A 15,397-nucleotide genomic window follows, 5' to 3' on the forward strand; every position below is an offset into this window, starting at 1 on the left:
CGGAGGCCAAGGGGGAGGTGGGCAAGGGCCAGCACAGGCCTGGGTGCCTGGGTGGGAGATCCTAGAGAGATCAGAAACCAGCACTGGGCACAGAGGTTGGGATCTCTGTGGTGGTTGGGCACATGGGAGCTGTGAGGGTACCACCTGGTGTCAAGAGCAGAGGCTGTCTGCACTTTCTGAGGGGCTGAGTAGGTGGTGGGGACACGACAGGATCCCTGAACAGCCAGGTGGGTATCAGGGCATGAGGCGGGGGTCTCTGAGCAATTAGGTGTGTGGGGGGGCGCTGGGGATCCCGGACCAGGGTCTCTGGGTGACAGAGTTGATGTGGGGACAGAGGGTGGGGGCTGGTGGCCGGGGCAGGGGCTCACCATGTGCTGGTCGTTGAGCAGGTGCACGACACGGGCTGTCCACTCGCCCATGGGCACCAGGTCGGGCGAGGCCTTGTAGAGCCGCAGCAGGCACAGGGCGGCACTCTGCTTTACACTGTCCATACTGTCGCTGCGGAGACGGGAGGGGCGGGGCGGGCTCAGGAAGACCACCAAGGCTGGAGGCAGGTCCAGGGAGCCGGACAGAAGGGGACCCAATCCTTAGCACCCACCAAGTCCCTCAGGGTCTGTTTCCCCAACTGCCAAATGGGCTGCGTCCCAGGCACTGAAAGGCAGAGGGCAGCTGGCAGGGCTAAAGAAACGCACAAGCCTGGCGCCTCCCCTTCAATGATCCATCAGCATTTCGTGAGCACCTGCTGAATACCAGGCCCCCCGCAGGTGCCACAGGACAAGGTCAAACCTCTAGCCGGGTGCTCAAAATGCACACCTCAGGACCACAGGGCAGATCAGGACGAGGGGTGGAGGGTGGGGTGGGGCGGGAAGGGGCCAGCCAGGAACCGGAGCCACTTAAGGAAGACAGGGAAGTCTCTGTAACAGACACCCGAGGCAGAAGGCGGACCTGTCTGGGGCAGGAGTGATGAGGGAGGGGGCCTGCATGGCTAGAAGGGGCAAGGGGGCATGGCTTGGGGGCCAGGGCACAGGGATGGGCTGATAGGGCGGGGCCTGGGGGGCCGCAGGGACTGCTTTGCTCTGAAGCACTGTGAGTGGCCCCCAGAAGGCCCTGCCCACCCCCAGGTCCTGTGGTTGGTGCCCCTCCCAGGTCTTACTAAGGGCTCACTGGCACCCTCTGGCGGCTGTGTGGGAAAGAGCCGGTGGGGGTGAGCGTCGGAGCAAGGAGGGCAGAGAGGAGGTGATCAGGCTGAGAGAGAAGCAGTTAGTCTACAGGCTTTGAAGATGGAGGAAGGGGCGGGGGGGGGGGGGGCGGGGGGTGCTGTGAGCCAAGGGCAGCCCCTGGAAGCCACAAAGGCCAGGAAACGGATTCTCCTCTGGAACTGCAGAAGTGATGCAGCCCTGCCCCTCCCTGCTTTTAGCCCAGGGAGGCTGACTTTGAACCTGTGACCCCCAGAACTTAAGAGAGCAAACCGGCGTTGTTTTCAGCCACCAGGTCAGTGGTCAGCTGTCACGGCTGCCACAGGGAACTGGTCCAGGCGCCAAGCTGGCGCTGGGCCTGCTGGTCAGCTCCCTGGGCTGGGCCGTTGCATGCCTGCTTGTGCAGCAAAGGCTGCGGCGGGGGAGGGATGGACAGGGCTGGCACTCTAGTAAGTGCGCCCTGGGCTCCAGGCTTAGGCACGCCTGGCTCTTTGGGGGTAATATGCCACGAGCCTCTCTGATGGGGAGGTTCCTCCTCAGGAAAATGAGGACCCCCGTGGGGTTTGGGGTGAAGAAGTAAGCTGTGTGCCCCAGGCTGACTAGGATTCCAGCATGGAGGAAGGGCGCCGGGCCATGGCAATCGTTCAGGCAGCAGCCACCCAAGAAGGGTTTCCCAGAAAGGGCACGAAAGGAGCAAAGACCAAGGGCCAGGAAAGGATGCCCCATGGGAGTGCAGGGGGGACGCAAGCCGGGAGGACAGGGCGGCTCCCCTCACTCCCAGCCGCTAGGCAGAGGCGTCTGATGGGGCGGGGAGGCTGGGGACAGGCCCTCCGTGGGGGTGAGGCTGCAGCTGGGGGGGCCCACCAAAACCTGCCACATCCACTCCTAGACAGCCACTCGGGTGCAAGGCCATCCCCAGCACTGCCCTGGCCCCGAGTCTGCACGTGCAGACAACTATCCGCTCACTGGACACCAGCAAAGTAATGCTCACTTAACGGTGGCCTTTTCGCCGCCATCGTCCTGGCTATTTCATGAGTGCTGGCACGGCCAGGCTCTGTCCTCAGTGCTGTCCCACATTAACCTGTCTGGGTCTCCCCACAGCCCTATAGGGAGATGGGTGCTACCATCATCTGTGCTTACAGAGGCGGAAATGTCCACGGAACACGGCATAAACATGAAGGAACAGAAGCTATTCACCCACCTGGTTAAGTTAGACTGTGTTAGGTAACTTCAGAGAACACAGTTCATTGGTGCATATCCAGGTATAAAAGGACCAAACGTGGAAAAAATGGCCAGCAAATTAAGGAGGATAGAGGATGGAGGGGTAGGTCAAATGGACCTGAGGCGAGAATTCAACTGCAACTGTTTCTCACTTAAAATTCAAAATGTGTCAGTCAATGACCCAGCAAGTCTGTTTCTAGATGTACACCTCAGGGAACCGAAGGCATATATCCACACAAACCCTTGTCCACAAGTGCTCACAAAGCATTACTCATAGGAGCAAAAAAAGTGGAAACAACCCAGATGTTCACCAACTGATGAATGTGGTCCAGCCCCACAGCAAAATGGTATTCAGCTGAAAGAGGAACTCAGCTCTGCTCTACACTGCAAGGAGAATGAGCCTTAGAGACATGATGCGAAGTGAGAGAAGCCAGACACGGAGGCCACATTTGTGTGACCCCACCTATCTGAAATGGCCAGAACAGGCAAATCCAGAGATAGAAGGCAGATTAGGAGTTGCCAGGGCCTGGGAGGGGCGGGAGATGGGGAGTGACTCTAACGGGTGTGGGATTTCTTCTGGGGACGATGGAAATGTTCTGCAGTTAAAGAGTGTGATGGTGGATATACTAAATCCAGTGGCTATACTAAAACCTCTGAATTGTACACTTTGTGAGTGTTACATGAACTTTATCTCACTACCCCCACCCCCAGGAAAAAAGCAAATGCTCCTGAGTGCCCGAGTCACTGTCAGCGCCATTTCCAAGGTCGAGAGCCAGACAACCCACCCTGGTGTTGGGAGCCTGGCAGGCCACGGCCCCGCAGCCCCCACCTCCTGCTGCGGGAGGGAACGCGTGACCTACAGCCACTATGTCCACCACGCTGGCCTCCTTCTCGGTGTCCTCTGATGTACCCAGGCCAATGGGGACTCCCTGTGCTCATCTTAAAGAAACTATCCCCAGCAGCTGACACAACTGCCCAGTCCCTCTTCCGTCGAAGTACCTTCTTTCTGCTTCTGAGTCGCAGCTTGTTCTTAGTTTGCCTCCCACCGCGCCACCCTGGGGCTCAGCCCTCAAGCCACTTCCCCTTGCAGCTGCTACCCTCCCTGAAGGCTGCCATCCAGCCCGCACAGCTTATGTCCTGTCTGGGAGCCGCCAGCCCAGTCCGGCCACTGAGCACCTGGACCGTGGCTGGTCCACAAGGAGGTGCCAGGACATGAAAAATAAGCGCCGGACTTGCAAAGACTTGGCATAAGAAAAAGAAGGTAAAACAGCTTGCTAGTAATTTTTACATTGTCTAAATGTTGGAATAACGATATTTTGGATATTGTTGGGTTCAATTAAAACATTGATTTCACCTCTTTTTTTTTTAACGCAGCTACTAGGAAAGTGAAACGTACGTAGGTGGCCTGCATTATATTCCTACAGGACAGTCCTGATCCACGCACGCAGGGGACTTCTGGACCTTCCCCTCCAGCCCTGATTCCAACTGCCCACTTGACTCCGATGCTTGGCTGTCCAACAGGTACCCCCAACTCAACATGGCCACGCAGACTCCTGTCCCAGGTCTCATCAGACTGGACGGTCTGCCACCGCTCACTCACCTGTGCCACCGCAGCTCCTCTCTCCCTTTCCCACCACACACCTAAGCCACAGGCAGCCTGACTGCAAGCCACGCCCTGCCCGTAACCACCGCCAGGGCCACAACCCCGGCCTAGGCTCACCAGGTCACATCTGACCAGGATGCCTCCCTGCTTCCATCCTTGTCCCCCAAAACACACACGCAGTCTATACTTCTGCCTAAGAGTTCTCAGACAACCTAGAATCTGGAGGTCAGCCTCTTTCACTGGTTCTGGAGTATTCTTAGTAATCATCTCTTCAAACAATGCCTCTGACACCTTCTCCCCTTCTCTTTCTAGAACTCTAAATGAAGGTATAATAGGCTTTTTCTACCTTCCAGGGCTCTTAAACTTTCCATTGTGTTTTCTCTTTGGTTTACTGGGCTGCATTTTGATTAACTTCTTCAGTTCCATGGCCTGTTTACTAATTCTCCACTCAGCTCTGTCTACTCTGCTGTTAAATCAGACCACTGAAATTTTTTCTTTTTAATTTTAATTATCTTTTGCATGTCCTTTTCAGATCTGCTTGCATTTTACTCACATTTTAAAGCTTTTCTTATTTTGAAATGTATTAAACACACTTATTTTACATACTGCATCTGATTATCCCAATTCAAATTATTATCTTCAGTTTTATTTCTGCTGTCCTCCCTCATGGTGTCTTGCTTATTTGTGTTTAGTGATTGGTGATGTTAGCTGCTGACCTAACTTAGAGTCTCATTTGTGGAACTCTTTGAGGCCTCCAGTAAAGGTAGATTCCCCCCACAAAGCCTCATGATTGCTTCTATCGGGCGCTGGGGTCCTAACAAGTTGGGTCACTTAAAACCAAACTTAGCTTAGGGATTTCTGGACTACCCAGGCAGGTAAATTCAGGTTGAAAACCAGTGTGAGGTTTGGTCTGTGCCAAAGGGTGAGGCAGGTAACCCTGCCTGTAGTCCCCAAAGGGGTTTATTTCTAGGTCACCCTTACTTTGAAGTGTGGCCTTCTGGAGCCTCTCCTTAAATAAACTGTCTTCTGTTCCCAGAGGCCATGAGGCTCCAAAACCAACACCCAGGTTCAGCAAATGCCTCCTAAGCAAAATCTGGCTTTCCTGCTCTATCTCCCTGGATAACAGGCTTCTCAGGCTTCTCTTAGTTTGTGGTCTGTGTGTTCCTTTTTTGTTGTTGTTCTTTTCTTTTTTTTTTTTTTTTTTGCTAACTCATGCATACATTGAAGAATACTTCCTTTCTTCTTTCATCCAACATTTATAGTTAAGTTTCAGCGAAATTGTCAGCCTAGGGACTTAGTCCACCACTTTGCCAGAAACAGTAGTCCTATATGTATATGTTCCCATAACAGGCAGAGTGAGCTTTTTAAAATACAAATCCTATCACTTCACATTTGGCTGCTTAGAATATACCAATGGTCTTCCATTTCATTTAGAACCAAATCCATGACTCCTCTCCTTTCTTCTGTTTGCTGCCTTCCACCCAGAGAGGCTTCTCTGAGATCCCGGAACACAGAGTGCTCCTGCCCATCTCAGCCTGGCGCTTGCTGCTCTCTTTACCGGGACTCTTTCTCCAGTATCTCTGAATGATTACCTTCTCCTCCTCATTCAGTCTCGGATTACCCATCTCCTTCTTGGGGAAGGCCTCTCTGGTTGGCCTAAAGTACATGACCTCCCCCGTGCATCTCATATTCCTCAGAGTACGTGTCGCTTACTTCTGAACTTATCTTACTTCTACGCTTATGTGGTCGTGGTCTATGACCTCCCCACTAATGCAGGGGAAGGACTCCTTCTGGGGCTCTGGGGCTCACCCCCTTCCCCAGCTCAGAACAGAACCCAGCTCCCTGTCGATGCGCAGTATTTGCTGGAGGACGTCCTGCCTCCGGACAATCCACACCCTCCAGGCCCACACCCTCCACGCTCCCACTTCCTGTGGCTGCTCCCTACCCACATCTCGACTGGCTTGGGGATCCTCCAAAAAGGCCTCACAGGCTCCTATAGTGCCCAGTCTGGCTCTGACAGAGTAATTTTACATTTCAACCATGGTGATTTTATCAACACGTCTCTCCCATCCGGACCATGAGCTCAAGGAAGGCCAGAGCCATGTGTTCAGCTATTCGCATCGCACGCAGCACCCAGGAGATGCTCAATAAATGTCTGTTGAGTGAACGAGTGGACTAGATGCAGTAGTTCTGGAGGGCTGGCACCAACGTAACAAGGTTACCACCTCCTTTGCACAAAATGTCAGGTGATGGGGTGACAGGCACAGACAACCACAGCTGCGGTCCCGGGACCCAGCCTGGCATCAGCGCCCACTTCCAGACTGGGAGACCTTGAGCAGGGGGCACCACCTCTCTGAGCCTCCGTTTTTGCCTGATATTCATCGGGAGAACTACCTAAACATGGCTGGCCTGCTCCCTGAGCCCCCCTGCCCCCCCCCCCCCCAGTGCCTCACCCAGCCACCAGGATGCGGGGGATGTCAGCGGCAAAGGCCTCGCCCATCTCACGGCTGCCCACATTGGCGATGCAGTGCAGGGCCAGGCACATGAAGGTGGGGTTGCGGCTGGCCAGGTCATTCTTGATGGCGTTGTTGATGAGCCGGATCAGCTCAGAGTTCGAGTTCACCAGCACGGAGATGAACAGGTAGCCCTGAGCAGGCGACAGACAGAGGGAGGGCTGGGAGCCACGCAGCTAAATAGCCCTAGACCCCAACCCTCAGACCTGAGGATCCAGGCCCCCAACCCCTCCTCCCTCAGACCTGGGGGTGCAGGCCCCCAACCCCTCCTCCCTCAGACCTGGGGGTGCAGGCCCCTTCTCCCCAGACTCACTATCTGCTTCTCCGTGTATTTATTGGAGCTGAGCAAGTTCACCGCTTCCATATGACCAAAGTCAATGTCATGGCCAAGCAGGAAGATGAAGAGCAGTTTACACACATATTTTTTCTTGCTGTAGCCATCTAAGGCTTTGTCCCCTGAGGCCAGAGGAAAGAGGAAAGGAGAGGCACAAATGAGGAAGGATCACACCCATAAGTCCCAGGGGCCCTGCCCCAGCCTCCTTCTCCCTCAGACCAGGGAGTCTAGGCCCCCAGCCTACCTTTGAACTTGGAGCGGATGTTGGCCAGTTCCTTATTGATCCTCTTAATCTCCGCCTCCTTGCTCTTACCTGGGGAGGGAAGGCACGGAGGGGCTGAGGGTCCGGGAGGGTCCGGTCAGCAGCCCTGTCTTTCCTGGGTGATTTCTGTGCAGTCACTCCCACCTGGAAGGACAGAGACCCTCCACCCTTGGGCCCCAGGACCTGTCTCTAGCTGGGGCAGCAGGGTGGCGACACCCATGCCATACTGAACACCACATCCCAGCAATGTCAATCACCCCCTCTGTGGCTAGGCCTACCTTCTCCCTCTATCTTTCTCCCAAGGGGGGCCTGAACAGTGGGGTTCCTTGGGGCTCCCTTGTTGGCTTCCCAGGGCTCTAGACCCTCACCCTGGGAGCTCCCCTCCCTACCCACAGCTCTAGGTGCCCTTCTAGGCGGTCCCCTGCCCTGGCCAAGCTCCAGCCCTAGCCCCAGCACCAGGTCTGGCCCCGAGGAGGGCCCAGCAAATAGGTGACGACAGAATGAAGAGCTCAGCTGCCTTCTAGCTGTCCCACAAACCCAATCCTCCTGTGGGTTGCTGATCCCATGAAGGTCTCATTGTCCCCTCCTTCCCCACAGCCCTGGCCTCACCCTCTCCCACCTGGACCACTGCCTCACTTGCACCCTGTCCTGGCCACCAGCCTCTTCCCAACTTGCCTGTTTGGGACATTCCTAGACCTCTGAGATGTCTCACTTCAGAAGTGATTGCATGGAAAGGGTTCCCTGCCCCTGCAGGCCAAATCTGTGCTCCCCCAAGGCCCTTCTACCCCCATCAGCACATGGGTCATCTGGAAGGGGACTGGGACTTCCACTCATACCAGACTTTGCTGTTTCATCCTTGACAAGCCCCACTGCCCACTTAGTACCTCCAATGGAAACTGGGGCACCTGTGTACCCCGGCTCACACCCTCTCTGTGACCCCCCGGCCCTACCTCCAGAACACCCTCCCAACACCTCCACCTCCACTTCCACTTCCTGATCCAGACCCATCTGCCATCCACACCCCCGAACCACCACAGCAGCCTCTTCTTCCCTGCCTCCCTTTGCCCTCACACACTGGACTCCCCTCATGCTGGCTGGGGATTTGGGTGGGGGTGCCACCCCAGGGCCCACCCAGCCCTCCAGCCCCATCCTATCACCTTTCACCACCATGCTGTGCATCCTGGCCCCACTGGCCTTGGCTGAGTTCCGGAATACTCCGCACTCCTTCCTGCCTCAACCAATCTCTCCTGTTATCTTCCCCAATTGTGTCTCTGTTCCTGTCACCTCCCCAGCGCCTTTCCTGACCACCTCTTTATTACATCTTTCCTAGCACATTTCATACAATGTAAGAATTTTGTTTATCTTATCCAACCTCTGCTCTTGCTTCCAGCCGCGAGCATCAATGGGGGAGTTCCTAGAATACCAGCGCCTAGCATACAGAAAACACTCGTGTCTGGCCATCTGAAGAGTGACCTCCTCTGACCCACCTCTGTGTCACCAAGTCTCTCAACTTGTGGCCAGGAACCCGGGAGACCCAGGTATGCATGGGTAAATGTGATGGATAAATCAATGACTGCATGAATAAAGGAGCAGGAGAGCCTATATACTTAGAGGCGGGGATGTCATGGGTGGGCCTTGGAAGGCAGAGGGCTCAGCAGCAGCTCCTCAGCAAGAGGAGACACAAGTGCCTTCATGGGACACCCATGAGGGGGTGGCCCTGGGAAGTCAGGACAGCACTGCCTTCTGGGGACCAGGGGTCCAGTGACCAGGGAGGGTGCATAGTGGCCCCTGGGGCCTGGCTGGCCATGCTCCCTGCTGCTTCCTAGTTGGGGGATGACCACCCTTGCGTCCAGGACTTGTCTTACAATTAGTCTGTAGGCACCAAAAACAGAAAAGCCTTTTGTAAATGGATGGGCTGTCATATAGTAGCTGCCTAAACTTCGCCACATGTCACTAGTCACATGTGCATATAGGGGTGCACATATGTAAAAATATTTTATATGTAGACATATTTTACAGAAGTATATAAATTACACAGAAGATGGAATCAAGCAGATATGGACAATGAAAAAATATGTAAATAACCCCATTTATATACACATACGTACGTGTGTGCATACATATTCTCTAATCCTACATTTATGTAATACGAATATTCCTCGAATATTCTTTAGATTGTATTTTAAGTACATTTAAATATATACATGTATATACATGTGTATATGCATATGTATATATATTCTCAAAATATTCTTTAAGCTTAAAGGATATATTCTTTAAATACATATTCTTTAAATTGTATTCAAAATATAATCTTTAAATTTATTCTTTAACTATTCTTTAAATTGTCCCTATCTATTTGATACTGTCTTGTGAAAAGCTGACATATTTCACTATAGGAAAGAATATATGGAGAGGACAAAAATATGAGGTCCCCAAAAGAGAAGGGGGCTGCAGCCCGGGAGGAGGGTGTCCTGGCAGAGGACACAGCCTCTGCAGAGATAGACAGGTCTGTGATGCCTGAGTGCCCAGGGGCAAAAGATGGGGCTGTGGAGGCCAATGCCTGGGAGGAAGGGGCTGAAGACAGCTGGGATGGAACTGGGCTGGCCAGCGACAAATGGAATGAGCACACCGTCAAAGGGGGCATGCAAGCATATTGGGGAGTAGGAAAGGTATTCTCTCATTCACACACATCCCTGGATAGGGAGCTCCTGACTAGAAAGGAGGAAGACAGCAACAGGGGTGGGTGTCTTGACAGAGGAAATACAGTGGGGGCCAGGGGGCTGACCTGAGAGCAGGCGAGCACGGCTTCCTGGTACACAGCTCCTGGGACGGAAGGATGAAATGGACCAAGCAGAAACCAGGGGGCGCCAGGCAGTGGGCCAGTCCATGCAAAGGCCCGGGGTATGAGAGAGCAAGCAAAGGTGGCAGGTCAGGTTGCTGCCAGAGTTCAAGACAATGCAAGCATGGAATCTGAGGAGGAGGCAGTGGGGCCGGACATGTGAGTGTGAAGAGGCCACCGCCTCAGTGCAGGCAGAGTGGGGCCGAGCCCACCAGCCACGGCACCCCCAAATTCGCCCTGGCTGGGGGAAGATAATGCCCACCCTCACTGTTGAAGCCGAGGCATGAGGTGGGCCTGCTATTGCCACCAAGGGCATCCCGAGGGGCCCAGACCCTGCAGCTTTACAGGTGACTCGGGCTCCGTGGCAGCCCCTGGATGGGACCCCAGCCCGTGCCAGTGTCAGCCTCAGCGACCAACGCTCCTGCCTAGGAGGGCTGGGGTGAGGTGGCCTCCACAGTGACAACAGTCCCAAGGCCTCATAGAGGGGCTGGGACGAGGTGAGGGTCTGGGACGAGGTGAACTTAAATGTAAAACCCAACATTCAGTTCAGGGACTGGAAAAGTATGTTTGGTACTTCACGATTCTACTTTTTCCCCGGTAAGTTTTTTGAGCTCTACTACAGAGCTAGTATTTCCCATGAAAACATAACATCCAAATTGTGACACACTGGAGGTGCAAAATACACATCAGATTTTGAAGACTTAGAATGAAAACAGAACATAAAATCTTTCACTAATCACTGTTAAAATACTGACTGCACGCTGAAAAAATGTTTTGGATGTCTCGGGTTAAATAAAATAAAAATGTATTGTTAAAATGATTCCACCAGTTTCTTGTTGTTTTGCGTGTATATGGCTACAGGAAAATAAGTTACAAAATTACAAGGCCGAGTTGGCGAGTGCTTGTATTATCCGCATTGTCCCCATCCCTGAGAGAGGAATTATCCTCCCTCAGCAGAGTCAGAGGCTGTCATTCCCCTGCTGGAAACACTCCCACGCCCTCCACCTCATCCTGGGGAGAAGCCGGCCCCGCAGTACGAGCCTCCGAGATGCTGCTGGAGCTGCCACCCAGCACGGCGGAGCTGGGTGGGGAAGACTGCTCCGCCCCTCCCACCAGGGGCAGCTTCTGTCAGGGCAGCAGCCCCGCGTCCAGGGCAGTCCAGGCGCTGGCAGGTGCTGCGTGAGGACCCGGGGGTGAGCGAATTTCTCAGAGCACGGGGCAGAGCCGGGGCCCCGTTTAATCCCATCATGCACAAATGCTGGAAAACCACCAAAATGGGGCTCCGTCTGCCCCAGCACCCCCACCCCCCACCCTCTCCCCCCCCCCCCATCAGCGAGAGCCTGATGTGAGTCAGATCCCATCGCTCCCAGACAAACCTCTCCATGGTTCACGTCTGCCTCAGAGAAAAAACCCAAGACCCTGCATGGCCACGTATCCATCCTATTCCAGGAGGTCCACATCTGCTCCCTTCTCCCCTTCCTCCCCAGCCCCACTGCTTGGTCCCATGGCTGCTCAGCCTAAATACCATGCAGGATCCTGCCTCAGGGCCTTTGCAGACCTAAGTCATTCCTCAAATTCAATGCTTTGCTCAAAAGTCCCCCTTTCAACTAGAGCCCTCTAACTTCCACTGCCAGTCTGCCCACCCCTTCCATGCCACCCACAGGGCTTCCTGGTCTCCATATACGCACCTGTCTGGGTCTGGGGGTGTTGCCCCCCTCCCACACAATGTGAGCACCACCAGGTTCACTGTTCAAGTCCCAGTACCTCCAACAGTACCTCCTGCTTAGTAAAGATTGGGTCATTCATTTATTTGAGCATCTTCTGGGGCCTCCTAGGGGCCAGACCCTGAGCATGAGGACAGAGCTGGAGCCCCAGGGATAGTCGGACCCTGGGCCTGCATTCCAGAGGCCAAGGAGGTACCCATGGCACAAAGGGGTGCAAAGCGAGGTAGGGCATGCCCCTAAAGGAAGAAGGGCAGGGCACAGCCCTCAGCAAGCTCCCACAGCCTAGAAAGCCCCAGACCCTACCCTGGCATGGGATGCTGGGGCCCTAGATAGGAGGTAGGCCCAGGGGAAGGGCGCTCCCAGCCAGATAAATGGCAGGATTTCAGTCCCCTCCAGGCAAGAGAGGGCCTCGCCCACAGGGTGCGCCCAGCCTGGGCCTCTCCCCCTTCTTATCTGCAGAATTTGCCCTTTCCTGCCCTCTTTCTCCCAGCAGATCCTTCACTCTGCTAGAGGAGCCTCCTGGACTTCAGGGCACCTTTCAGACCCCCCATGAGAGGCTCCTCCTCCTGCTCATCCATGCCTGCCTGTTCCTTGGCCCGCCTCCCTCCCTCCCTCGTCACCCACTTCTCCCCTTTCTGTCCCCGGACAGAGGCAAACATCCACCCGCCCCTGCCCACTCCCCAAGGTCTTCTCCCACCCCCATTCTGCACCAGCCTCACCAGCATTTCCTCAAGAGCCTCAAGCGGACCTCAGGAACTTTGCATTTGCTCGCCCTGCCCACCGGCCCTTCTCCCCCGCCCTGGCCAACTCCTCAGCATCACCTCCCCTGAGCTTTGCGACTAGTTGCAGAACCCATTCCCTCAATCTTGCGACCCTCTGCCTCACGGGCCTAAGATGGCTGCAATTCATTCCCACTTTTTTTTTTTAATTGAGATATAATTAGTAGACTATACAATTTGCCCTTGTAAAGTGAACGACTCAGCAGGGGCTTTTAGGATGTTCACAATGTTGAGCAACCAACATCACTATCTAATTCCAAAAAATTTTCCTCAATCCGAAAAGAAACTTGGCACCCCCCATTCTTCCCTCCCCACGGCAACCGTTAATTTGCTTCCTATCTATGGATTTGTCTATTCCTGATATTTCACATAAATGGAAGCACATAATACATGGCCTTTTGTGTCTGGCTTCTTTCACTCAGCGTCAAGTTTTTGAAGTTCATCCATGTCGAAGCAGGTTTCAGAACTTCACTCCTTTTCATGGCTGAATAAAATTCCAATGTACGGACAGGCCACATTTTGTTCTCCAGTGCATCGCTCAATGGACTTTTGGGTTGTTCCCACTTAGGGGCTACTGCAGACAGTAGTGCTGTGAACATCTGTGTACAAAATTTGGTGAAAGCAGCTACAATTTTACGCAGTAAATTTATACACCTGCCCTGGGGCTGTTCGCTCCACAGATGCAGGGGAACCCAACTTATTCACTGCTGTGTCCACAGCACCCCACTCCAGCCGGAAGCACAGCAGTGGAGCTGCTAGAGAAAGGAAGGGCAAGAGGACCCCCGGCTTTCCAGTCTGAATTCCTCTGGCTGAATTCCCTCGGCTGCCCCCAGGTCTGAGGCTCCCCTTCTCTCCTCTGGCTCCCTCTGGGGTCTTGCAGTGACATCTACCTGTTTCCCCTTTCCTTCCCTACTTTTTATCATTCCAGCCCTTTGCATACCCTATCAGCTTTTCTTCAAAATGTGCCCCAAGGGCGGGCCACGGTGGCTCAGCAAGCAAGAATACTTGCCTGCAATGCCAGAGGACCTGGGTTCGATTCCTGGTGCCTGCCCATGTAAAGAAAAAAAAAAACGTGCCCCAAATCCAACCACTGTCCCTTGCAGTCCCCGTCTGGATGCCTGCAGCAGCCTCATCTGCTTCCCCACTCCTGCTCCTACCTCTTCAGTCTGCTCTCTTCACAGCCGCCAGAGGAATTATTTTTAAACCCAAATCAGATCACACTGCTCTGATCAAAACCTTCCCGTGGCTCTTGTCTCACTCCAGAGAAAAGCCGAAGAGCCGGCTGTGGCCCACAAAACCCTACAAGGCCCGCCCCACTGCCCTCTGTCATCGCCTCCTGTCCTCTTCCCAGCCTCTGCTCCAGCTCCATATAAGGCCTCCGCACCCTTATCTGAACAAACTCATCAAGTGAGCTCCAACCTCAGGGCCCTTGAACACACTGAGTCCCCTGCCCGGGCCCCTCTTTCCTCTAAAATCTGCAGGACTTGCTCCCTCACATCACACCAAGTCTCCACTGGATTGTCACCTCCTCAGCGAGGACTTCAAACTGACCACTCTCTCCATGCCGGTCATTCTCCATCCCTTTTCTGCCTTATTTTCCTTCACGACCGTCACTTGATGTTGTGCCATTGATTGTTCTCCTTGTGTGTTTATTTCCATCTCCCTCATGGAATGGAAACTGCCAAGAGCAGGGGCTCCTGTTCTCTGTTGCAGCCCCTGGTGACTAGGATGGTGCCTGGGACCCCACAGTGATCAAACAACATTTGTCAAGTGAAGGAATGAATGAGCCTTAAGTGCCAAGGGGCTGTTATCAGTGCTGTCTACAGACAAGAAAATGGAGCCTCAAACAGGCCAAACGACTTATCCAGGGGACACCCTTGCCCAGGGACACCCACCTGGGAGGCACGGGAGAGAGCACACACTCAGTCCTAACAGCTGCCCCCCACCCCCCCTAGCCTGACTAACCACCCCTCATAATTCCCTCCCCTTTTCAAAATAACCCTAACTTCACCTCCATCAACTGGCACCCAATAGCTCCCATCCTTCCTGCCCACTGAGCACCTTCTACATCCCAGCTCCATTCATACCTACTGAATTCTAAAATAACCACTGGGCACTTAACAGGAGCCTCCGCAGATCCGGCAGAATGACAAAATAGCCGGTGTCCATCTGGTGCCTGGCACATGTGAAACGCCTCACACCCACCACACACAAGACCAAGACCACCCCATCAGGAAGGGGTGCTGGGCAGCCCATCTGACAGACAAGGCACCCGAGAGGTGAAGGCCCTCATTCAAGGTCACTTGGCACACAAATTCAAAGCCAGGACTGGCTAACCCCAGAGCCCACTCAGACACAGCCTGAGCTCCTGGCAGCTCTGAACACCAACGCCAGCCCCGGGAGCTGGGAGCTGACTTGGTGACAGGCCTCCCGTCCACACAACTTTTTCCGGCAGGGATCACTGACCCTAAACTGCTGTGGTCAGATGAGGAAACGCTTGGAGTCAGGGCTGTCCTGCTGCCTGACCCCTGATGTCTCTCGGGGACCATCACCACCACCCCCAATCCCACTCCTAGCTTTCCAGATCTCTCCCCACAAACCCCTCAGGCCCTCCTTCCTAGAGCTTTGGGCAACCCCCCACCCTACCCGATGGAACATTCCTCCAGCCTCATCCTACTCTTGAAATAAACTCCTCTCTTTTCCTGACCCCACGTGTCAGGTTCTCTCATGACTCCCTCCACAACCAGCCCTCTAGCCCCCTCCCCACTGCCCCCCATCTCTTCAGCCACCCCCCATCCTGGAAACCCCTATCTCTCACCAGGGTCCAACTACAGTCCCCCATCTCCCCTCCCCAAGCCCCCTGGGACTTCCTATCACTCCCAAGCCCCTTCTATACCCCTAGCAAGGAACCTGTGACCTATCC

The 15,397-nt window shown here is 54.3% G+C and overlaps 1 protein-coding gene across 3 annotated transcripts in view; it reads right to left on the minus strand.

Moving 5' to 3' along the window:
• AP2A1 (adaptor related protein complex 2 subunit alpha 1) overlaps positions 1-15,397 on the minus strand; it is a 29,665-nt gene that overhangs the window by 13,580 nt on the left and 688 nt on the right. For 2 of the 3 annotated variants that reach the window (XM_077130919.1, XM_077130920.1), the window contains exons 2-5: positions 7,112-7,180; positions 6,847-6,989; positions 6,474-6,667; positions 369-498 (exon numbers count right to left, since the gene is read on the minus strand). In XM_077130919.1, coding sequence (XP_076987034.1) covers positions 369-498; positions 6,474-6,667; positions 6,847-6,989; positions 7,112-7,180 — 536 coding nt within the window. Of the gene's footprint in view, positions 1-368; positions 499-6,473; positions 6,668-6,846; positions 6,990-7,111; positions 7,181-12,864; positions 13,074-15,397 lie in introns of all 3 variants that reach the window. The other variant, XM_077130921.1, reaches the window with a different exon arrangement.

The sequence above is a fragment of the Tamandua tetradactyla genome, chromosome 16 (genome assembly GCF_023851605.1).
Source record: "Tamandua tetradactyla isolate mTamTet1 chromosome 16, mTamTet1.pri, whole genome shotgun sequence".
Classification (NCBI taxonomy): domain Eukaryota; kingdom Metazoa; phylum Chordata; class Mammalia; order Pilosa; family Myrmecophagidae; genus Tamandua; species Tamandua tetradactyla.